This window comes from Petaurus breviceps, unplaced genomic scaffold, assembly GCF_028583685.1.
Source record: "Petaurus breviceps papuanus isolate PSGF00001 unplaced genomic scaffold, PetGlider_PUasm1.0 178, whole genome shotgun sequence".
Lineage (NCBI taxonomy): Eukaryota > Metazoa > Chordata > Mammalia > Diprotodontia > Petauridae > Petaurus > Petaurus breviceps.
The window spans coordinates 18,844,584-18,870,306 of record NW_027185777.1 but is presented as its reverse complement, the minus strand read 5'-3'; the positions used below and the strand labels follow the sequence as shown (position 1 = coordinate 18,870,306).

The window sequence follows — 25,723 nt, the reverse complement described above, 5'->3', positions numbered from 1 at the left end:
TTTGTGGGAGGGGGGGGTGGTCCATCTAGTCCATCCTTTCTTCCACTTGAGTGGAAATACTGTCAGTAATTTAAACAATTGAGAAGTTTATATGGCAATTTCAGGCCTCTAATGGAAATGTCTGGGGAGGTGATGCAGCCCTGGAGTCCAAATCCTGGGTTCAACAACCTACAAGATACAGTCCAAGTCACTCATCTGTGACTAGAAGGCTTTTGAGGACCTTCTCTGAATGTATGATCCAATGCCCTTTACTTCATTATCCTCTGGCTGGCCCTCACAGCCGCCTTGTGAAGTGGAAACCTACAAGTAACAAGCTCTATTTCACAGATCAGTAAACTGGGGCTCAGGGGCTAATTCACTTGTCCATGCCTGACATAAAGGTATCAGAGGTGGGACTCAAACCCAGGTCTTTGGATCTCCAAATCTGCTGTTCTTTCCACCAACACTCCACCATCGCTCCCTGTTTTGGTGACAGACGGCTGGAGCCTTTCCACTTCTGGACATGAAGCAGGCTGTTAACAAAAGTGGTCCTTGTAGAAGTCTTTCTGTTTTACTCCCAATTCTCTTGCCCAACCCTTGGCCCGATAACAAAAGAAATGGAAGGAGGAACTTGGAAAAGAGAACATATTGCAACACAACTCAAACTGCTTTTTGTGTCCTCAAGTTAATGTAATTCCGGTACTTCAGGCAAGTGTTCTGTGTTTAAACAAATCTCCCCATGCTTTCCCCATCCCCCTACTCTCTACCCTCACTATCCGTGAAACCGAAATATAAAACACTGGTTTACTGAACCCAACAGCTGCCAAGAGGGGCAGAGAGGGGTGAAGAAGCATGATCAGAGTACAGATTCACCTCTTGACAGCTAAAAGATGCAACTGGATTATTCAGTTACAACTAATGAGTACTTTAAATGCTTTAGAAAAGAGCAGTTGTGAGGGGCAGCTAGGTGGCACAGTGAATAGAGCACCGGCCCTGGAGTCAGAAGGACCTGAGTTCAAATCCGGCCTCAGACACTTAACACTTACTAGCCATGTGACCTAGTGCAAATCACTCAACCCCAACTGCCCTCTAAAAATAAAAAAATAAAAAGAAGTTATCTGGTTTGTTCTCCTGATAGGGGCGGATAGGTGGTGCAGTGAATAGAGCCACCAGCCCTGGAGTCAAGAGGACCTGAGTTCAAATCTGGTCTCAGACACTTAACACACACATACACAAAAAAAACTAGCCCATGTGACTTTGGGCAAGTCACTTAAGCCCAATTGCCCTACCTTCTCCCCTCCAAAAAGCAAAAAAAAAAAGAAAGAAAGAAAAGAGTGGTTGCTTTTTGTATTAGAGTTTCTGGAAATGTTGCTCAAATGTCTCCACAACATTTAAAGTCATCTTATGTAGAAATTTATAAGTAAATTTGAATAACCTTTCATAATACTTTGATTTAATTTTCACACAGTAAAAGCAAGCTAGACTCAGGTCATTCACCCAACCAAGATCATAAATCTACCGTGAAGGAAATGAAGCGATTACCTATATTCTGCTTCTGGCTTCCTGAATTTTCTGTCAGCAAGGTTAAAATTTAAATTATCAAAAGACCTTGAGCCACTTCACATAGAAAGCAAGCATTTACTTTTTGTTCAAAGGAGCAAGTCTTGGCAGTCTGAGAAGCAACTTTAAGCACTACAGTTAGAATCAAAAGGCCTGGCTTCAAATCCTATCTGCTGGCTTTGTGGCCTTCAGCAGAGGTTTCCTCAGCAGTTACACAGGAATAATAATATCAAACAGGCAAAGTAACACACACAGTGGAAGATGGACTGACTGGCCTTCAAGCCAGAAGGCCTGGGTCCAAGCCCTGCCTCTGACACATCCTGGCTGTGTGACCCTGGGCCAGTCACTTGACTTCTCATTGCTCTAGGCAACTCCCCAAGACAACAGGTTGCAGAGAAGATGTAGAGCTGAATTTTCAAAGGGAAGACTAGAACATTCCCTATACCAGTGAGATCAAAGGCCCAGTCACTATCCCTAATACTTGACTCCCTGCTGCTTATGGAGAAGTTTCTTATACACTATAAAATTTAAACAATTCTGAGATACTGTTATAATAAATTTTGGTAGCAGAAAAAGAGCTCAAAATTTTGGAAAAATGAATACATACACACACACACACAAAGTTTCAAAGATCTGGCTTCATGTCATCCTTATTCTAAAGGAACGTGTCAGTCTTTCCAGTTGTGTCTGACTCTTTGTGACCCCATTTGGGGTTTTCTTGGTAAAGACACTGAAGCATTTTCTTCTTCAGTTCATTTTACTAATGAGGAACTGTGGCAAACAGGGTTAAGTGACTTGGCCAGAGTCACGCGGCTAGTATGTATCTCAGGCTGGATTTGAATATTAAGAAGTCTTACTGACTCCAGGCTGGTGCTCTGTGTACTATGGGCGCCACCTAGTGACCACTTTTAGGATCACCTTTCAGTCAATTCAATTCTGAACTTGGGCAGGCTTCAGAAATCTCTTAAGAGACCTGAAGTGGAATCAGAGACCTAAATTAGAGAACTCCCTCTGTCTGATAATGTCTGACTTTGTGACCCCTCCCGTGGAGACCCTCTGAACTGAAGATGACCCAGGCTGAGGTGTTTCTCCCATGGTTAAGCCTAGACTCACACTAGAAATAAGCCGGTCCACAGTTCGGGTGCAAGAGGACATTCTTTACCCAGTGGATTCCTCCCTGTTTTCTCTTTAACTTCCCCAAGTAAGGATTATTTTCCACAATAAGCATTTGCCCCAAAGTTCCGGGGTGTGAGGCTGTTTTTGTCCTTTCTAGTTGCCAAGCTATAACTGTGCAAAGTGGAGAGATGGTCCCAAATTCTTGAAGAAATCAAGAAAGTATATTCCCCATTAAATCTCATTTGCAGTCAAATTTAGTACTTAAGGTCAATCCAAATTTTTCATTGAGGCAATGTACTAAGTATTTATAAAATAAACATTCCCTCAAAAGTCACTGAAAAGTAGGCAAAGGTACATTTTGGCAGGAACTAATAAACATTATTTTGAATAACAAAATTATAAACAATTAGTATTACCTTCTCCTTCTTTGATAATATAAGTGTACCAGCCACTGAGCAATAAAAGGCCATACGATAGCAAAGGTTAATGCACTAGGAGACATCTCAAACGGCCACCACGATGGTCTCTGAGAAAAATAAAACAAATTCGTCACTTATCAGCAAATGTTATGGTCAGACATAAGATTATATTTTGTTTAAAGTGCTCAAGATTTTAAAAAGTGATCATGAAGTTTATATGAGTAATTCATATAAATTCAAATAAAGACTTGGATCAATACAATACAGAACTTTTTTGGGATCAAAAAGGTAGAATCCCTTCTGAATATGCTGAAGTGGGAAAAAACACTTTTTGAATTAATTGTGACATTTCAAAACACTCACAAGAAAAGTCTCTTACTAGGGGCAGCTAGGTGGTGCAGTGAGTAAAGCTCTGACCCCGGAGTCAGGAGGACCCGAGTTCAGTTCCGGCCTGAGACACTTAACACCCACACACAAAAAAACTAGCCGTGTAACCTTGGGCAAGTTACTTAACCCCAATTGCCCTCCAAAAAAAGGCAAAAAAAAAAAAGAGAAAAGTCTCTTACCAATGAGGGAGGTCGACTATCAGTCTTCGATGCTGATGATTTTGCCTACAAACAGAAGCCAAAGGAAATAAGAAACATTGCAAACTGAATAATGTGGTGCTCTTTTTTCAATTCACATTCAATGAGCTGTTAAACCCTGTTGAAAAAAATACTGTGTTTGAGCTCTCAGAAAACAGAGTCCCTTTCTCCCAAGTCCTACCCCATTCACTCACCCAGCCAGGTCTTCCTTATGGGTCAGGACTAAATCTAGAATAGCTCTTCTCCTTGGTGTCTCCTGTACCTTGAGTAGTGAGACTAGCCTAGAACTTAGTAGGTTAAATGTCTCTTGATCAGACTGGCAAGTCTCTAGCCAGCCCTCATAAGATACCCACTGGACCCAGCAAGGAGCCTACTGTCCTCTGGTTCTAAAACCCATGGGGAGGGAGATGACATGTGAGTATTGCTTTACAAAAGACTGCATCTTGCTGTTTTATAACTGCTTAGTATCCGTGTTGCTTTAATGAGTGGCAGATGAGGCCAGGTCATTAAATGCTATATCAGACATCAGAGGAGCCCTCTCCTGTCTCTAGCTCTGCCCCTGACAAGAGGAATTGAGAACTAGAAGGTAACTTCTAAGTCAACTCGTCCAAATCCCTCCCCGTTTTATGGGTGGGGAAACTGAGGCCCAGACAAGTGAAGTTACTCGCCAGTGCCAAACAGCTAGTAAATGGCAGAAGTGAGACTCCAACTATAGTTTCCTAACTTCAAGACTAGTGCTCTTTCTGGCACAGCTAGTTCAATTTCTCTAGCCTACCTTTATTCACCTTAGAAGAATGCCAAGAGGATTAACAAGAGATTTTCACATTTTAACCGTACGATCATGTGAATACAACAAATCAATGAAAACACGTTGATTTAAAAGATCTGCTCTAATTTGGAACTATGCTTAAAGGGCTATAAAACCATGCATACCTTTTGACCTAACAATACCACTACTAGGTCTGTATTCCAAGAGATAAAAAAACAAAAAGGAAAAGAACCTATATGTACAAAAATATTTAGAGCAATTCATTTCTGAAGGGGACAAAGAATTAGAAATTGAGAGGATGCCCATCAATTGGGGAACGGCTGAATAAGTTGTGGCCTGTGATTATGATGGAACATTTTATACTATAAGAAATGATGAATGGGATGCTCTCAGAAAAACCTGGGAAGACTTGCATGGACTGATGCAAAGTGACATGTACAGTGTACAAAGTAATGGCAATGCTGTAAGATTATCAGCTGTTGTTATCAGACAAGTTATCAGACTTGGCTGTTCTCAGCAATACAACAATCCAAGACAGCTGAAGGACGTATGATGAAAACTGCCATCTGTCCCCAGAGAAAGAACTGATGGTGTCTGAATACAGACTGAAGCATACTTTTTTTTAAACTTTATTTTTCTTGAGGGTTTTTTTGTCTATGTTTTCTTTCACAGCATGAATTATGGATATTTCTGTATGACTTCACAGCATGAATTATGGATATTTCTGTATGACTTCACATGTATAATCTATATAGAACTGCTTGCCTTCTCAGTGGGGGAGAGAGGGCATTTGGAACTAAAAGTTTAAAAAACAAATGTTAAAAATTGTTTTTACAGGGCGGCCAGGTAGCACAGTGAGTAGGAGCACCGGCTCCAGTGTCCGGACTACCTGGGGATCAAATCCGGGAAACACCTGGCCGTGTAACCTAGAGCAAGTTACTTAACCCCAATTGCTTAGGGGCAGCCAGGTGGCTCAGCAAGTAAGAACACCGGCTCCAGTGTCAGGATGACCTGGGGATCAAATCCAGGCTCTGACACTTAGCACCACACCAAGAAATAACTGGCCATGTAACCTTGAGCAAGTTACTTAACCCTGATTGCTTAAAAAAAAAAAAATTGTTTTTACATGTAACTAGGGGAAAATAAAAATACAAAATTAAAAAAAAATTTTTAAGGGTGCAGGGTGGTAGGGAGAGCTGCTCTGTGCTAGGGGATATGGTAAGCATACTAGGATTACAGATACAGAAGAAACAGTCCCTGTGTTTGAAGGGCAGACATCCAAAGAATAGAAGACAACACAGTGGTGAACAGTGCTGGCGAAAGGATTTCTGGTCTGAAGAATACTAGAGGAAATAAAATAGGTTTATAGCTTGTTGCTTCAAAGTAACATTAGCATAAAATGTTGAGCTAGATTCTGTATTCTATGAATGTGTTATGCACCAGGCATAACTCAGGCCAGGCCAGTGATTTGGATTAGAATGCAATGAGGTAAAAAGGAAAACGATAAATGCCAGAGCGGATGTGGAAAAACTGGGACACTAATTCGCTTCTGGTGGAGTTGTGAACTGGCCCATCCATTCTGGAGAACATTTTGGAACTCTGCCCAGTGGGCTATCCAACAATATCACTACCAAGTCTGTATCCCAAAGAGAGTTTAAAAAAGGAGAGTTAAAGACCTAGATATACAAAAATATAGCAGCTATTTTTGTGGTGGCAAAGAATTGGAAGTTGAGGGGATGCCCATTAAATGGGGAATGGCTGAACAACCTGTGGTATATGATTGTGATGGAAAACTATTGTGCTATAAGAAAGGACAAGCTGGAGGGTTTCAGAAAAATCTGCAAGAACATCTATGAACTGATGCAAAGTGGCTAATATGGAAATGTTTTGCATGACTTCACATGTATAACTGATATCATATTGTTTGCCTTCTCAATGGGTGGAGAAGGGATGGGAGAGAGAAACTTCTGAACTCAAAATTTTTTTTAAATGCTATAAAAACAGATAAAATACTTAAAAAAAGAATACAATGAGACCCTTGTGGATTATTAAATGAAATAAAAATGACCGCTAATAATCATCAATTAAAAAGTTACTGATGTTAAGGTTATAAGACAGTAATTCAGATTACAAGGTGATTCCCTTCACCTGAATATGCACTATGGCAACTGGCTACTAGGTGAGAAAGGCAGGTTCTCCACAGGGCAGTGGAGAATTCCATTAAAACCCCTGATCCCCAGCTGACTATGGGATAGAGGCAAGGTCTTTTATTTTTTAGACAACAAGAATGCCAAATCAAATATGATCCCAAGAACAGCTTTCCCACCTCTTAAAGGGAAACCTGCCCAGACTAGGTAAAACAGGTACCACTCCCTCCACAGAGTGATGTGAGCTGGTCAGGCCACTGTGATGTTAATCATTCAGTTATGGCTTTGGTGCTCTCAATAAGAGCCTAATGCTGAGAGAATCTGGCTCAACAAGTGACAGTCATTTTGATGTTGCAGGTGTTGTAAAAATACTGTGTAGAAATGGCACCTTTCAACCCAGAACATTCTTATCTTACAAACCACATTTCTCTGAAACTGAACAGGGGAGGACTTAGAAACCAAGGACTCAGGAATGATAATGCAACTCCATGAGACAAACATGATCCAGTAGGTCCTGTGGGAGATCTGTTCTGAAAGGACAGCAGACCTCCTGCCCGGATAGCAGCCTGAACAGAAGGAAGGACATTTGGCTTCAACATACCTATTCCAGAAAAGGCCACACTGAGTGATGACCAGGAAATCCAAGCAGCAACTACAGTGTTCCACCCTGTATCTGCATGAAAGGTCAGCTGTCCTTTTCTCAACATGAGTTCAGCCAAGTCAATGTCAAAACAGCAAAAGCAAAGGGTTCCTTTAAGAAAGCCTCTAGGTGGTGCAGTGAATAGAGCATGGCCCTAAAGTCAGGAGGTCCTGAGTTCAAATCCAGCCTCAGACAACTGACACAGTTACTAGCTGTGTGACCTTGGGCAAGTCACTTAACCCCAATTGCCTTGCCTTCCCCCTTCCAAAAAAAATTTGATAAGAAGAAAGCCCCAAGAGGGCCAGAAAGCCTCACTGTGAGGATCTTAGAAGCCCCAGGTATCAATGGCAGCCAGTAACCAGCATGGTGCTGAACAGACGATTGTGGTGTCACAGTGGGCAGACTACAATATAGTCCTGGGGCCTCTGAGGAGAGGCTGTCTTGTCCTGAGACACCAGAGAGGGCCCTGAAAATTCAGCACTCTGAATCTCAAAGACCCAGGGGGTAGAGTGTAGAGGACCACAGGCCAGTGGGATTCCGACCCTGATGGCTGAACAAGCCCTCTCAGGTAAAGAGCCTGCTGATGGGCCTGGATCGGTTCCCCATCCCCCGGGAAAGAGCTCAAACACACAGGTGTGAGGATTATGTCCTCAGTTTACACCCAGGGCCTGGGAACAAAGAAGTACGGCAATGTCCGCAGGGGAAAACAATTAGGAAAGAGATTTTTGCCTCTATAAAGCTTATGCCTGGAAGAATAAACATTGGCTCTCTACTTTCACCATTCCAGGAGTTCCATCTCTTTTTATGTACCCCACTCGCAACCTCTGTGTATGTGATTCTTTCTCAGCCCTGCTGTGGGATGGCAGGACTCCCCATAACTGGCTCCCCACAGTAGAGGTCAGTGCAAAGACCCAGGACAAGACAAGTAAGACTCACCACCCCATTCAAGAGCACAGTGAACAAGAGGAAAGCCTGGCCCTTGCACAAAGCCCCAATTCAGAAATTAAAGCTGGAGATGAATAGATCTAAGAAAACACTGACCAGCATCAAAACTCTGATTCTATACCAACTGCAAGCAGAGATTCAAAAGGAAAAATTGATTTTCAACAAGGTTTGGGAGAAAAATAGCTAGCTTAGAAGAGAAAATGACCAACCTTGCCAAAGAAACTGAACCCTTGAAAACTAAATAAACCAAATGCAAATCCATGACTCCATAAGACCACAAAAAATATTGGAGCAAAGTCAAAAGACTGAAAAATAGAAGAAAATGTATGATACCTAATAATTAAAACTGACCTGGAAAACAAGTTAAGTAATGATAAGAATTACTGGACTCCTTGAAAACCATTATTTAAAATAACAAAAAAAACCTGAACACTATTTCAAAGAATTATAAAGGGAAACTGCCCATACCTGTTAGAACCAGAAGGCAAAGTAAAAATGGAAAGACTCTATTCATCACCTCTTGTAAGAAAACCCAAAGGATAAGGTCCCAGGAAAATAATTATCAATACCCAAAGCTCCCATGTTAAAGAAAATAAATGGCAGGCATCTAGAAAGATCTGGGTCAAGTATTAGGGAACTGTAGTCAGGGTAACACAAGGCCTGGAAGATGCTAATAAGTCTAAATATCTACTGTGTGATGGGCACAAGGTGAAGAGACCTATGCTTCTGCACAGGATCAATGTATGAAGTCATTCTGCTTTCACCAGTGATATTTTATCACAGTCCTCATCTTTACATCCACAAAACTCACTGAAGGACAAGAGAATACAAAATCCCAGTTTTTATTGGTGGTTGACTATAAAAAAAGCATATGATTTAGCAGAACAAAATGCAACTTGAAAGGTTCTCCATTGATGTTTCTCATATATGTGAAGATCACATGTGTTTGTTAGAAAGCCATAATAGCAAAGATATCTTTATTTGATGACCTTTTGATTAGTTATATCATGGGAAGCAAAAAATGAGAAAGATGGTAAAGTTCTCCAAATGCTTCTGTTTATGAATGATGATGCACTGACTGCATCAAGCCACAGGACAGTGCAAAGATTCCTGAGTAAGGGCCATAATCGCTCCAAAGACTTTAGCCAATCTAAACACAGGAAAAACCAAGGAAATGGAAAATTGTGATTGTCCAAACTATGCTATAGAGTTGGATGACCAGCCCATGGAGTTGGTCCACCAGTACATACACCTTAGAAAAACACTGCTCATGGGCCACAAACTGGCCAGCAGAGTCCTTTGCAAAGTGTGTCATATGCTTTTACTAACCTGGGGCTTCTCCATGAAACAAAGTCCCATCCTTGCAAAATCACTATTCTTCCAGTCATGCTGTTTGGTTATGAGGCACAGAATCCCAGTTTCCAAAGAATTAAAGGTATAAGTCACTCAAAGGGAGGCAGATGGTGGGCTGCAACGCATCACCACCAAAGAAGTGGCATAAAGGGCATCATCAGAGATTTATGAGCAGAAAAAGAGGCATTAATAACGTACAAGAAGGAGGCCTAACCGATGGCCATCCTGCAAGCTACAATTTAGGGGCCTGATTTGCAAAGAATGGAAGGCATATAGGCCGCAACCTGATCCATGGAGGGTGTGCCCACACTGAGGAGAGCAAAGTACTAAAGTGTATTTAATGTGTACAGCTGGGAATGCAAGCACGGAATATGTCTTATTTTGATGAACCCCTGAAAACCTCTCTCCAAGAGCCTAGAGGGCTGCCATGTTCATAGAGGCCCCAAGGAAAGCCAGAATGGCAAGGAGGCACCCAAGGTCACCAGGACAGTAAGGGGACGACAGGTGCTCTCACAGCAACTTCCAATGTCACCTCTAGGTCCACCCACACATTTCAGCTCAGGACAAAACTGAACGAGTTTCTCCTTAGTGTCTCCCTCCTTTCTGCCTCCATTACCTTTATGCATCATTTTCCTCTCATGCTCCATCTCTTAGAGAACCAGGCACTCAGTACCTTCCAAGTATACAGACACAGCACAAAACGGCCAAGGAATCAGAGGAAAAGAACAGGGCTGTTTGCCCACCTGGGATGCAGCCAGCGTCTCCAGCGTGTGCAGTCTCTGAAGGATGTTTTTCATGTCTTCCTGCAGCCGCATGAGCGCCACTGCGATCTGCTCATTAAGGCTGCCCCCAGCCCCTCTGTCAGAACCCCACCGTTCTCCATCACCTCCGCTGCCCATGTGTCCACTGTGAAGCCCATCACCCAAATGCTGCATCCGGTGGCCTACATCGAAGGAACCAAAACAGGGAGACGTTGAAAAGATTAATCCTGCCAAAGGTGAGACAACCACAAGCAATTAATTCTCTTCTAGTGTGTTTCTTTATGCATAAATCTTAATATTTGTTCATGGGAAGCAGGAGAGTGGATCCTAGCACAGGCCACAGAGCTATACGAATTCTACATCAGAAGACCATTCCTAACGTCTATTCTTTTTTTTTTTTTTAAAGCAATTGGGGTTAAGTAACTTGCTCAAGGTTACACGGCCAGGTGTTTCTGGGTGGGTGCTAAGTGTCTGAGCCCGGATTAGGTCCCCAGGTCATCCTGACACTGGGGCCGGTGCTCTTACTCGCTGTGCTACCTGGCCACCCCTCCTAATGTCTATTCTTATGGGCACTATCTTCCAAGGAAGATTAGGCATGAGTAATGAAAAACAAGGTTAATGAAATGAACGGAAGGCCAAACAAGGAGAGTTGGCAGAGAAGTCTGGGCTCTAAAGGAGAGGCAACAAAAAAAACAAAACTAGGCCCTTGAGTAATGACTTCCTTGTTAAAAATAGCCAAGAAGATTATCCTAATTCCTGTGGGCAGGATGCATTACAGAAGAGAGTGCATGCATCCTGAAAGACCAGCTAGTGAAGGGACCTGGTAGGCAAGAGGAACTTGAGATCTTTGGGCTCTGGTCAGAGAAGGCAAGTCAGTGTCACTCCACACCTTCCCTTTTATTGCTCATTTCCCCTAAGTAAATTTAACTGAAAATTATTTTTACATCACAGTCATTTCTTTCTTCCTTCCCTCGTAACAAAGAAAAATCCAGTTAGGCAGAAACTTTGAATCTGTGTGTATACCTTATCACCCCACTAGAAAACAGGCTTCCAGAAGGTACTGTTATGTTTCCTTTTTATCTCTGCAGCCCCACTGTTCAGCAGAGCTGGTGCATAGCACAACTCGGCTGGATCAAACTGAAAACATTTTATCCACTGAATGCTAGGGCTGTCAGAGACCCACTAAAAATGAAATTCTCTTCCTGTTGGATGGTACAAGGGTTGAACATCCCCAAACTTCTGCATGGGGGAGGGAGAGAGTAATAGATTTTACATTCACGAGATCTCGGTCCAATTCCCGTCTCTGACTTTACTGGCTATGACCAAGCTTGTCACCGCTGGCCAGAGACTCAGTTTTCTCATCTATAAAAAATGAGTCTGATAATATAACTGTAGCATCTATAGGCCTGTTAAAGTTTAAATGAGTCAATGTGTATAAAGTGCTTTGAAAACTTTAAATTGCTATATAAATGTCACTATTTTGCTACAGGACATTGTTTGGAGAATGTGGCAATATTCTTTTTTATAACTGATTTGTGTAATGACTAAAATGCTCTAGTTTATTTATGTCCAGGATGAAAACCTGAACTACTGTACTGGCTTGAAGAATGAAGGAAAGGGTGGACCTGAGACACATGACCAATGAACAATTTTCTGAATTTATAACGGAGTAGTTTTTCAGGAATAGCTGACAGATGATACACTGATAGTGATGGGAAAGTTTGGAAGGGAGAGCTTCGTGGAAACTGGAGGAGAAAACGTTTTTTCTCTGCTGGCTTGCCACATGACTAGGGGCATGGTTATGGCGGCTGTGTGAGGACACAAGCCTGGCTACTTCAAAGGCTCCATAAAGCATATGGAGGGAGAACCGTCTCTTCTACCATTTTCAAGACATTTATTTTGCTCTATTCTGCCAAAAGGGGAGAATCAGGATAACGGGATTTGGTCTGTTAAAAAAAATCTTCAATGGCAAAGTGCGTACCCATAAACTGGGCAATCAATGTAATTTAATATCACTTCACCAAATGAAATAACCAACATTAAGAATTCAGGGAACTGTGGCTAACCTGCTATGCATTGACACAGAGATAAATAAGCAGAGCCAGGGAAATGAAGGGAACAGACAAATGAAACTGAGCCCCGGATGATTATACAGCTAACCTTGGCCTTAGAAGAAAGATGAGGAACTACATCTCCCACCTTTCATTGGGGAGATGGTAGACCAAGCACAGAACATTACATATGCTATTAGAAAAGGTTATGTTTTGAATAAATAAATAATGATTTTTTTAAAAAGGGAAAAAAAGAAAAGGTTATGTTTTGGCTGGTTTCGTGTAACTTTTTCTTTCTAAGTTACAAGGCTTAGGCTCAGAAGGTGAGAGCAGGGGAGGAGGACATCAGGAAATGACTATGACTCCAAAGGAAAAAGCATCAATTAAACTTTTCAAATGCTTCATTTTGTACATACGTGAAGTTCTGACTCCTTCTGCTGGTGTTCAAGACTCTCCACACTCTAGCACTGCCCACCTTTCTAGCTTCCATTCACTCAATACCCCAGACCAGAGCAGACATCTCTCTACCCCAGAACATGGCCTGGGCCCTGCTGCCGCCCGCTGCTGTGGCTGTCTGTGCCGGCGCTGACATGTCTAAAAGGTGCTCCCTTCCAAATTCCTCAGCTCTTTTGGGTCTGTTATCATCCACCCCCTAGCAGTTAACATCTCGGTTTGGCAATTCACTAAAAGGCTTCTGTTGCTTTTTATTCCAGTCTTAGCGCCTTTCCTCCCCACCCTCCAGGCCTCTTATCTCACTTTGTATCAACTCCAGAGCTTAATGGAGTGCTGGACATGTTTGTTTACTGAAATCTCAGCTGTCAAATGGCATATATGACAGTTATGATGCCTCTGATTCAGTTGCATAGTTTTGGAAACAGACAAATTAAGAAGAAACACAAGCAAGACAAGACATACCTCTCCCCCTCCTCACACCAGAGAATTCCTCCTTTTCCCCGCCACGTTTCTCTCGTTGGGGTGCCCCACTACTGGGTCTGCCATCCTCCCCACCATGCTTTACTTCTCCTTTTCCTTCAACAGCAAGGGCCTGTATATCTCCAACACAGAGATTTCCCGAGGCAATGCAAACTTCTTCAGGAAGACCAGAATTTTCCAAAAGTTGACTGTGATCTCCTCCATGAGATGAATATCTAAATGGTCCTTTGTTTGATGAAAAGATTTCTAAAGACTAAAAATTGAAAACACCATTTTGTTAAAATAATGCCCCATAAAATGTTCATGATTATATGAAGGCAAATCCTTTTTCTAAAAATATTTTTCCAATTAATTTTCAATTTGATTAAAGTTTAACATTGACATTTTTCTTATGCAGGCACATTAAGGATTAGGAGTAAATTTAAATTTCATTATGCTGGTTAGAAATTTTAAAAGCAGATAATTTAAAAATATGACCTATTAATAAGTAATTATTTAGAGTTTTTAATTTAATAATAAAGGCTCAATTATCCTAAACACTAAGATTACTTTGAAAACTGATTTTTACAACAATTCAGCTTTAGTACTTAAAATTTAAGATAATGTACTTCTGACAGTCTATTTGCAATGTACACAAAAATATAAAATTCATTCTGTTATATGTAAGTTGAGGTGAGGTAGAAAATATTTGCTGACTTAAAAAAGCATGAAGTTTTGTAATCATTTTCCCCAATTTTTCCAGTGCTTGGTACAGTGACTGGCATAGAGCAGGTACTTAAATGTTTACCAAATGAATGAGTGAATGAATTTTTCTTATCTCCTCAAGTTAGATATTTAGGAGAAAAACCAAATTTCCAGTATGAGCAGTTATTTAAATAGTGAAATGTTACTATAAAAAAATTTGTTTTAAATCGAAAAGATTCAAAACAAGTAAATGGATAAAAATTCCAGAAAAAAAGACTATAGTTATAAATTACTGTCTTGTACACACACATAGCTATCATACATACCCACACAAGGCTTTTGTTACTAGTTACCCAAGGCTGAATGGAAACTGAATTCTATTATATCTTTTAGAAAATAAAAATATGAACCTCATAATAATGGACCAAAGCAGATAGTTTATAATCTTCAAAATCACCAAGTATTTGGTTCAGTTTGAAAACAGAACTTCCAAATCATTATCCATGCCATTAAATTGTTATGGCTCCTCTTTCAATTTGTAATTTTAGGTAATGCAGAAACTATTAATAATTCTCTGTGAACTAAAACTTCAACCTTTCAAGGAATAACTGTGCTGAAATATAACTGAAATAAAAGTCAATTAATTTCTTCATCTGAGGGACCCAATAGAGGTGTCACATACAGCTTGATGAAAATGTAATCATGGTGTATGGTCTTTACAGGGTACAAGATCTTTTCTTTTTTGCTTTTTGGAGGGGGCAAGGAAGGATAATTAGGGTTAAGTGACTTGCCCAAGTCACATGGCGAATAAGTGTTAAGTGACTGAGGTCAGATTTGAACTCAGGTCCTCCTGACTCCAGGGCCTATTCACTGTACCACCTAGCCGCCCCTAGGGTACAAGATCTAAAGGAAGGATGAGGTCAAAGCAATATAAACAGAATAGAGTAAAAATGTTATTAGAAAAAGAAAGCATTGTGTGAATCTCAGAGTAAAAATTCTATGCTTGTATGATAAAAATGTAAAAATAAAGATAGATTTCTAGCTATTTGACAGGGATACTGAGATCCATGTGAAATGAGAAGATGCAAAATCCAAGTCCCAAGGAGTAGCAAAAGTTAGATTTAATTATCCTTATACAAAAACAGAAAAGGACTCAATTCAATTAAACATTTATGGGACAAAATGTCACACTAGGCACTGAGGTTAATACAGAAGATCATGTGGCTGTGAGAAGGAGCAGAGCTAATGAAAGAAGAACAGAACCAACAGCTGCCTCCTTGAACAGGCCATTCTAGGGTCAGTAGGAAGGGGAACAGACTGTAATTAATTCTGAACAGAAAACGGACAAGATGTGGGGGACAATTTGTGTGAGTGGCCACACTGACAGATTGAATCTCCCAATCCCCAATTAGAAAGCGAAAACCAGAGACAGCTCAGTCCAGCCCAGACCTAAATCTCTTTCTTTGACCTCACCAACAAGTCTGCTTTGAAGACCTCCAGGGAGAGGGGAATCAGGATGTCTTCCCAACATACCTCATTCCCTTTGCTATCACTCCATTAGGGACTACAGACATTTAAATATACCAGCATCCAGCTCCCTCTACCCCACTGCCCCATGACTATGTCCAAAAGAGTATTTGTGAAAAACTGTCAGATGCCTTGATGAAATCAACCTATACACTATCGTTACAACACAGTCTGCTCTGACAATTTAGCAAAGCTATAGTTTGGCGTGACTTGTTATCTCACAAATCTGTGCTTGCTCCTAGTAATAACCATCTTCTTTTCAATGAGTTTACAAATAACTGATTTGATCATTCTTTCTGGGATTTGGCTCGTAGTTATGATGAAGTTTACTGACCTGCGATTTTCAAAATCTGCCCTTTTCCCTTTTGTGAGAAATGGAAAATACACTGACCTGGTTCCAGACTTCTGGTAACTTGTCAATTTTCTGGGATTTCTCAAATAACAGGCAGTGGTTCAGAGGTCACACCCATAAGTTTACTTTAGCACCCTGGGAGGTATCTAAGCATGGAGATGTAAATTCCCTTTGCTGGCTAAGTGCATGCTTATTATGAACCTTCCCACCATGTTGGTATTCTCCCACGCTGGTATTTCAGCACTTGGTAACAAGTCTGTGTTTCTTCTAACCAAATGATTTTTCTAGGTTCTGGTTATATCCCCTTCTTCATTTTTCTGGGCTGAAGAATCTTAATCTCTTTAGTCTATGCAAAGGTCCTGTGAACACTTAAATTATACTTTGGACCTTCAATTCCTAGGGGAAACTAGGATGTTTAGGACACACCAATGACTTTGAGGAAGAAATCAATCAACGACAACTATCATGCACTTCTCCAAAATGTCCTCAGTGCTTCAATCAGAAGCAGAATCCTGGGTGGATGAATCACATGGCTGGTTCGGTGCAGTACTGAGCTACTGGGGAGAATAGCATGCAATGACATATGGCAGAAACTGAAACAAAAATGATCAAAAGCCAGAGGGAAATAAAAATGGCTCACATTTTCCTGTACTTAAAAACACAGTGTTTAACAGATATGACACATAACTGATTTCTCTATATACTAATGTCCAAGGGGCAAAACAGTGTCAAACACACAGCCCTCACCACTGCAACCTAAACCAAATTAAAATGTAACGGACCAATATTTAGCAAAATTAAAATACCATAAAACGCAGATAATGATAGTGTGTACAGCCCACAAAGATCCTTATTCGCTGCGTAGTCACCCCTGTTTCTACTGGAGTGTGACACAACTGGTGTAGTGGTTAAAGAGACAACCTCAAAGTCAGGAAGACTTGGATTCAAGCCTTGCCTCAGACACATACCAGCTGTGTAACACTGAGACAAATCCACTTAATCTCTTGATGCCCCCGGCAACTCTAATTAAAGAAGAGTAGTAGATCTGCTAGACTGCCAGGCCTGGAGTCAGGAAGACTCATCTTCCTGAGTTCAAATCTGGTCTCAGATACATACTAGCCTTGTGACCCTGGGCAAGTCACTTAACCCTTTGCCTCACTTTCCTTATCTATAAAATGAGCTGGAGAAGAAAATGGTAAACCACTCCTGTATTTCTGCCAAGAAAACCTCAATCTGGGGTCACAAAAAGTCTAACAAATTGAAAAATGACTGAACAAGATCTGTTTCCGTTGAAAGAATTCTGTCATTGAGAGTTCTCAATATCAATGAAATTACAATTTGGGAGGCGGGGAGCTAGTAACCTGACTGGTGACTACACCTTTGATTTCTCCATTATATTTTCCCTGAATGACCTTGTAAATTCAATTCTACAAACACTAAATGAATAGGCATTGAATGCCTATTGAATGCCACATGCCACAATGAATATGCACAAGGGACCATAGAAAAATTCACACAAGAAAGGTGTAAGTGAAGAGAAAATACATATGTTTTGGTTTACACTAAAAACTGAACTTTAAACAGATCTTAAGGCTCATTAACAGGTGAAGATCTACAATTCTCTAGTTACTGAACATTAGATGTGATGCACATACATATCCACATTCAGAAAAATACAAATACTCAGTCTTCAACAAATAAAAGGTCACAACTATTTTAAAATTAAAAAACAGGTGGAAACCACTTAGACAAGATGTCCCTAACATCATATATATTACGGCTCAACTTGTTATTTAGTCTAACAACTTATTAAGCCAAACCAAACACAAGGTTTGTCAGATTACTTTCCACTGATTTTATTAAATTGCAAGGCTGTTCTGGTGAAACGAGGCCAAAGGCACTTCAACACCAAAGGAGAAAAAAAGAGAATACACATTTCACCTACAAAAGGAATCAAATTTCTGCTTAACACCAAGAAAAGAATTATACTTTCAGCAAGGAAGATAATTTTACCAGGTAATAATCAGGGCATCACAAGGAGCAGCAAACAAGCTTGAATGAGATCCTATCTTTTTTAAAAAGTTTTTTAAAAAGCATCTAAACTTGATTAGTAAGACATTTCAAAATATAATCTTTGGTACATCTGTTCTTTTTTTTTTTTCAAGGAATTAAAAATAATTTGAAGTAGAAAATTTTGAAGCAAGCAATGAAAAAGAGAATGGATAGAGCTTATTTTATTCTAGAATATTCTCAATAATTCAGACTTCAAAGTGAGGTTTCTTTTTGGCCTGGATAAGTGAGGTTAGCTGTCTACACAATCCAATTAACTAATTACCAAATCACTTCTATTTAGTGGTGCAGAAAAAGAGTCAAAATAAGGCAGACCTTAATATCTATCAAACAACAGAATGACTAGTTACCAAAATGAAAATTAAGGATTGGACAACTCAACTTTTTTTGGGGAAAAAAAAAACGACTCTCAGAGTCACTGAAACCGAGGTGCACCTGGGAGGCACAATGGTTGGAGCACTGGCCCTGGAAGCAGGGAGATGTGAGTTCAGAAACCCTGGGCAAGTCACTTAATCTCCCCATTTCCTCAACTGTAAAATGGAACTAGCAATAGCACTTACCTACTAGGAGTGTTATTTCAAATGAGATAATATTTGTAAAGCATTTAGCAGAGCATCTGGCCCATAACAGTAATGAATACTCATTTCCTTCCTTCCTATACATTTCTTTCCAGGGATAAATATCACAGCTATTTTAAAGGGAAAGAAAAACCTACACATTTCAAACAAATATAAGCAGTTATAAGGCAATTAGTGCTCCAGCTGCTTTCAGAGACCATAAAGCAGAGGAATTCTGGACAATAAATGTTTGGTTACATTTTTTTTTAAAGAAATTTTTGCAAACATCTTTCTATTCTGAGTTTCTACCATCTGAAGGGACAAATTGGAAAACACGAATATTAATTACACTCAGAATCAAAGTCTAAATCAACTGTTTTGGGACTAGTGTAAGTATTCTTCAACGTTTCAAAACAATTATTTGACTTCTTAAGAAGCAAGCCCCTATAAACTTAAATTAAACATTAGCATCTGTATCTTAAAGAAGTCACCATCTCTCTAATTCAAACGTCCCAGAATATTTAACAACAAGTTGAGGACTCAGGAGAATTTAAATAATTCTTAGGGAAACAAAAAAAGAATTTTTAGAAATTAATAAATGATCATAAAATACAAATAATTACAAATTTTAGAGGTATGTTTTCAAAGTGATGAACAGATGCTGGGCATGGAAATCCTGATAAACCACTTTGAAAACTTACCTATCAGAAAATGTCATTTTTTACCTCTTCTTGTCCAAATTGCTCCATAGAATCACAGTAAACTTCACTGTCTGAATCACTTGTCAAATGCTGAATTCCTGAAATATCTTCAACATGATCATCATATGTGCCTGAATATAATTAACAAATGCTCAGTTAGTATGACTATGTTCTAAGATAAAAAAAATGCATTAAATATTAATCAAATAATCTTGTGGGGGTGGCTAGGTGGCACAGTGAATAGAGCATTTTCCCCTCCAAAAAGCAAAAAAAAAAAAAAAAAGATCTTGTGTAAAAACTAATAATCATTCAAATTTCCAAAGTGGGAAAAAAAAACCCATGGATTTGCTTATATCAAATTTAAACTTTTTTTTCCTAATTCACCAAATTCTTAAATGAAACTGTTGACGCTCATCTGAAAAGGTTTCAAGTGGTTACCACTGATGGATGGAAAGTACTTGACAGTACAATAGAACATAAAATACTGATGAAATAAATTACCACCAACAACAAAGATTTCAGGAGAAATTGGCAAAATGCAAAGGAATGGTCAAGGACTCTCCTGGGATGAACTTGAACTTTGCCTCTGGTCATATTTATTAACACAAAAGGTTTTTCAACACAAATTCTGTAAGTGACTTAAGGCTGTAGTTTTTCATTTATGAAAATGATTCAGCTCTCACAAGGGTTTTTTTATGCTTTTTTCTTCTAGTCGCAGTGATAGATAAAACACCCAAAATCTCTTGCCTAGTCTTCTTATGACAACATTGAGAGATGGCTGGCTAGATTTCAAAGTGCAATCTGGGACTTAAAAACTGAAGGAAACTAACCACCTTCTGACATTGGCACATTCGTATCATGCTTTAACCCACTGTTGTTTTTTTTTAACCTTTTGGAGGGCAATTGGGGTTAAGTAACTTGCCCAAGGTTACATGGCTAGTATTTTTGTGTTAAGTGTCTGAGGCCAGAACTGAACTCAGGTCCTCCCTACTCCGGGGCTGGCACTTTATTCACTGCGCCACCTAGCCGCCCCTAACTCACTGTTTTCAACCAGTGAACTGGAATGTTTTAATATTGTGAAATAAAACCTTAATGAGTCACAGAATCTTATGTAGGCATACTTTCCTTTCACCAGTTTTTTAATAGAAAAGTAAAGGCTAAGGGAAAGTGATCAGTAAGAAGGAAACAGGGTATGCCTATGTATTTGTGTGTGTGCTGAGAGATGTGGTTAGAGAGGAAGGCTATCCCAATGCCTAACCTGCTGATGTGTCTCTCTGGGAGGCATCAATGTGCCCCATACACAAATTCACAGGTGATACAAGTTGTTTGGGGGGGAGGAGGGTACTATATTGGATGGAGTGACAGGGTTGGAGTCAAGACCTGTGCTTGATCCTGACAATTACTAGCTGTGTAGGACTAGAGGTAAGGCTAAGCTCTCTGAGCCTCAGTTTTCTTGGTGGTAAGATGTGTGGATAACACCAGTCTCAAAGGGCTGTAGTGAGACTCAAATGAGATAACATACATAAAGCATTCTGAGAATTTTTAAGCAAAGTTTGAAAAGAGGTGGCACAGCACCAGGGAGCAGGCTGGCTGGCTCCGACTCCTCCTCTGACACTTGGTATAGCTAACAGTGCGACCCCAGGGTCGTCACCTAATCTCTCAGGGCCCCTGACTACTCTCTGGGACTGTAAGCTGCTGATGTACGCTGGTAGAGGGATTTCCTTCTTGGACACTCCCTTCCTGATGAAATCACAGATTACAATCATCATAATGTCAATAATAAAAATGAACTAAGAAATTTATAGAAGGAAATGCACACCACTCCCAGGATCTCTGCCAAGAAAACCCCAAATAGGGTCACGGAAAGTTGGACATGACTGAAAAACAACAAGAAATCTGCTTTCTGGAAATACTGCCATATAACAATTCTGTAAGTGGAATTACCAATACCCAAAATACCCAAATTTCTGATGCACCTACTGAACTGAAGCTAATAAAATATGTCAGGCAGAGTACAACTGTAATACTCCTTGGCTGAACCCGCAAGGACTCTCAAACACAGTGGTCAGCACACGCAGAGCACCTTGTTTGCAAAAAGATCTTGTTTCCTACAAAGTTGCACTTCAGCAGTTAATGGACATTCAGATTTACAATGGCTGAAGAGCCATGGGGGCCCAGAACAAAAGTAAATAACTACAAAGGTTATGTTTTAAAATGTTACACAACCGCAGAAAATTCTACTTCCCAACTCCTCAAACAAAAACAATTTTTCGCCTGGGCGCAAATACCATTAGCTCTCAAAGCTACAATGTTATTCCTCAGCTGTAGATTCATGAAAGCTGGCCCAGGAAGTCTCTTCTTGGAAATTACCTTGTTAATAATCTATTACCATACACACTTAAAAGTACCAACATTGTATCTTTTTCAAATCATCTAGAATTCAAACTTGCCTAAGTTGTCCAAGTTTAAGTTTTCACTTATGTGCAATCTGTCTTAGAAATTGACCGTGAAATGACTGAATATTGAGGTAACTCAAGTCTTGCCCAAGGAGAGTGAGTAAGAATTAGCAGTGCTTCATACCTTGATGAATGATGACAGGAGTCTGTCCAGTCTGCTTTAAGTTTTGGTCCCCATTCTTTATGTCTTCAGTGCTCAAGCCATTTAGGGAAGAATTGGCATGAATATCATTCGGTATATCTGGGAGAATGCTGTCTTTGTCATAACCGTTAGTGAAAACAATTTCCAAATCTTTGTCGTCTTTTGGTTCTGGCATCACTTTCTTACCTTTTAAACAGAAAAGAAATTAAGTGTAAGTCAGTCAACTCTTGATCATCCAGATGAGGATTATCCGTATTTCCTACTATTCTCTTACAGGCAGGAATTGTCATCCCTAGAGATTACACTCCTCCTGAAGGGGATCCCTTTTTTAGCTCGGCACCACAACATGCTTCCTCATGTGCATAAAAGTTCCAAGATGGCTTCAAAACTACCCTGATCTCCTCTGCATCCTCTGAAATCCGCAGAGGAAACCCCTCCTCTAAGCATCTGGACTTATAACAGAAGGATACAAAATTCACTATTCCCCAACCTCCATATGTGGTATCTGCACAAGGTGGAAATCTCACACACACACACACACACACACACACACACACACACACACACCCAAGGGGTCATGGCAAAGCCTTTTCTAAAGATGCACTGTTGGTTATCTAAATACAAATTTAGTTGTCTAAATCCAAATCTAAATCTTCACTTTCCCTGGGTCTTTCCAGCTAACCAGACTTTACCCTACCCTTTTGGAGGAAACATTTCCTTACAATCAGAAAAGCTGAAGGTTAGGCATTAGGCAAATTAAATTCTTGTGAAAGAATAGGGTAGCACTGAAAGTACAGAGATTAATGCGATCAATTTCTAAAGGAAATGGAATCTAAATGAAAATCTCACTAATTTGGAAAATTTAAGCAAGTTTGAATTCTAGACTATTCAAAAGAGAATGCAGTTTGGGCTATTTTTAAGTGTGCTCAGTAATAAAAAACAATTAACAAAGCATTTCCAAGACGACATCTTCCTAGATGGGTCTCCATTCTTAAGTAAAGTATAATGGGAACTGGCAGAAATACTAAAATTACAACTGTGCTAAAGTCCCTAAAAAATTTGTTCTCTTAAATATATAACATCTCCCTTGTGCAATCTTAATACTATTAATTTAACAAATCCTTTATTCAAGATACTAAAAAGCTCATCTTAGCCCAATTCTGAATTAGTAAGGTCTGAATTCATGAAGTCTTAAGACTTTCCTATGCATTTTTATAATTGTGTTCTGAGAAAGATAACAGATATAGAAATATCTATTTTTTGGTCAAAATAGTAAATTCATAATTTTTTTGGGGGGGAGGGGAAGGAGGTTGGACTTCTTGGTATAGTGTAGTAAGTTCCTTTCTACCCATGAAGAACAGAACCTTCTTTTGCACTGATAATCTTGGGCAATTACTTAACCATAATTTACAAATATTCCAATAGGTAGTAAACAATAAAATTAGATAAGTTATCATAGTCATATCAACAAAACCAAATTGTAGATAGTAACAGTAGTAAAAGAGGGTGGCTACTGTACTCTTGAATCTGTAGACACAGTTTTTTATGTGGCCTAGAAACAACCTTCCCACACTGACACCCTTCCCAATATTCTATTTGTCAGCTGCGAAGAGATGCCCTGGCCCAGAATGGTTCGGCCCTCCTTGGCCAGTTGTTCCATGACTGATAATGTCATTAGCAGGAAGCCAGCCTCAGTCCGATTCTACAACCTATTCTCCTTATTCACTAACTCAGTATTCTAAGCACTTGTTCTCATGTTTTTTCCTGCTTCACTAAAATGCTCCACTCTCCAGACTTCTCCCTACCTTTAAAACTTCAGTCTTGTATATCATTCTCCTTGTTCTCCTTTCTCTTAACCTAAAAAACTAATTCTCAATGAGGTACTAGTTGATATAGGCTCAATATCTTTTCCCTCACATATATAAACACAGACAAATACAAAACACCCATGCAATTTTTGTACTAAAAATGCCATATTTCTCATTTCTATTTCCTCCTTTTGAGATTCATTTACACACACACACACACAGAAACATGGAGAAAGAGATATGTATTTTAACAAGGAAGTAACTCCTTAACCCAAAAGAATTCTTCTCTAATGGCATTTCAAGTACCAATAATGGCCACTAAGGAATCTTTCTCAATACCTCTCAACTCAAATCCCAAATATTACTTAAAGGGACAAGGAAGCAGTCTCCCTATTCTGCAAATGCATTAAGCTGGCCTTATTAGAATGGAAATTCTGGCCGAGTCGCATTTTGTGGCTGACATCAGATAAACCCCAAAGTGTTTGGCAACCCCAGAAAATGCTGAATTACTAGAACAAACTAAACAAACAAAGTTTGAAAACTTATCATTTTTACTTTGCTTGGTTTCTTTTACTTCTTCTTGGGTCTCTTCTTCCTCAGATTCAGCTCCACTATCACTGCTTTCAGCTTTCCCATTTACAGTTTTGACCTTTGGAGTGGAAGATAGAACATTGCCAAGATCTAAAATATAAAATAAGACATTTAATTTAATATCCTCAACCAAAATGCTTAATCACTAACTCTGTAACAGTCTTTAAGAATAACCAATGATTGTGGTACATATTACAAAATTTTTTAAATTATAGAAGTGATGATTATACTATTTTTTTCCTATAAAACACTACATTTGAGACTTCTGTTTCCTCCTTTTTTGGGTTTACTATATTAACATCAACAAAGTTAAATATACCTACAAATGACAATTCTCTTTAAAGTGACTAATTAGGCCTGCAATGTGTCATGCTTGCCATGCTGTTGACAACAGAAATGTGGTATCTAGCACAGATCACTTGTAGCAACACTATAGTGAAGGCTATTTTCAGAATTTACATATTTAACATTGGTTAAGGTAAGAATTCTTTTTTTTTCTACCCACAGGCTCCTTTCAAAACTGAAATTACTTTTATTAATTCTACTGAAGGGCTTTTAAATGATTGGCAAAGGAAACTAAGACTCCCACATACACCAATACATAATTTATTCCACAGCCGCAAATTAGGTGGCTATGGAAGCGTGTTAACTTCTGCAGTTCACCATGGGACCAAGAGGCTCACTATGCGTCCAACTTTCTCCCGAAGGATTTCTAGACACTTGCAAACTTACAGGAAAGACTTTGACAAGCTAGAGAGCACTGAGGAGGTGACCTAATGGTAAAGGCCTAGACTGTGCCATATAAGAATCAGCTGAAGGAACTGGCCAGACTCAATTCAGAAGAGATCAGATTTGTCAGGGGATATGCCAGCTAGCTTTAATTCTGAGGACAGGGTTATAAACAATGGGTGGAACTTTCAGAGATGCAGAATTAGGTGTCAGGTAAGGAAAAACCCTCTTAACATTCAGAGCCATCCCAAAGTGGAATGGACAACCTCAGAGGTACCATGTCCTCCTCACTGGAAGACTTCAGCTAACAAATGGACTGCCCCTCCTCAGCTGAGCTGTAGATGGGATTTCTGGTGGGGGTACGCATTGTATTCAATATCCTCTGGGGTCCCTTCCCACTCAGATTTACAGAGCATGCTTTCAATAACCTAGTAGAAAGACTGGCTTTCTTAAACATGTATCTTAAAGGAGCAAATGAGTCATCAAGAAGAACACAGCCCAAGTATTTCAGAGATTCTTTTACCATCCAAACAGTTAATTAGATTTCTGAACAGCCCCTGAATTTCAGTTACTTATGACTTTGGGATCATCAGCTCTGGTTATCTATGTCACACCAGGCACAATTCTACAGCAAAGCAGTGAAGTCAAATTTCAACACCAACCTTAGATATCGCTTCTTGCCCTCACTCGTATTAGCTAGAAGCTAGAAGTCCATGTCGCTAAGAAGTACTGAATTTCTTCCTTCCTCTCTGTTAATTATTTATTTAGTCAATCACAAGAGCTCTCAGGCTGTTTTGCCTTAGGTTTTTTTTTTTTTTCTTGAGAGAAGGTACCGGTAGAGTACCTTAG

At 39.7% G+C, this 25,723-nt stretch overlaps 4 protein-coding genes across 10 annotated transcripts in view; 1 reads left to right on the top strand and 3 right to left on the bottom strand.

The window, feature by feature from the left end:
* RAB18 (RAB18, member RAS oncogene family) overlaps positions 1–25,723 on the bottom strand; it is a 508,262-nt gene that overhangs the window by 426,623 nt on the left and 55,916 nt on the right. The window lies entirely within an intron of this gene.
* ACBD5 (acyl-CoA binding domain containing 5) overlaps positions 1–25,723 on the bottom strand; it is an 88,003-nt gene that overhangs the window by 6,364 nt on the left and 55,916 nt on the right. For 5 of the 6 annotated variants that reach the window (XM_069086348.1, XM_069086350.1, XM_069086347.1 and 2 more), the window contains 7 exons: positions 24,101–24,235; positions 21,729–21,935; positions 19,173–19,279; positions 13,240–13,510; positions 10,256–10,455; positions 3,641–3,685; positions 3,072–3,181 (listed from right to left, as the gene is read on the bottom strand). In XM_069086348.1, coding sequence (XP_068942449.1) covers positions 3,072–3,181; positions 3,641–3,685; positions 10,256–10,455; positions 13,240–13,510; positions 19,173–19,279; positions 21,729–21,935; positions 24,101–24,235 — 1,075 coding nt within the window. The remainder of the gene's footprint in view (positions 1–3,071; positions 3,182–3,640; positions 3,686–10,255; positions 10,456–13,239; positions 13,511–19,172; positions 19,280–21,728; positions 21,936–24,100; positions 24,236–25,723) is intronic. The other variant, XM_069086346.1, reaches the window with a different exon arrangement.
* The window catches only part of YME1L1 (YME1 like 1 ATPase), a 191,677-nt gene that overhangs the window by 110,044 nt on the left and 55,910 nt on the right, over positions 1–25,723 (bottom strand). The window lies entirely within an intron of this gene.
* Positions 1–25,723, top strand: part of MASTL (microtubule associated serine/threonine kinase like) — a 109,507-nt gene that overhangs the window by 49,424 nt on the left and 34,360 nt on the right. The gene's annotated exons all lie outside the window — the stretch shown is intronic.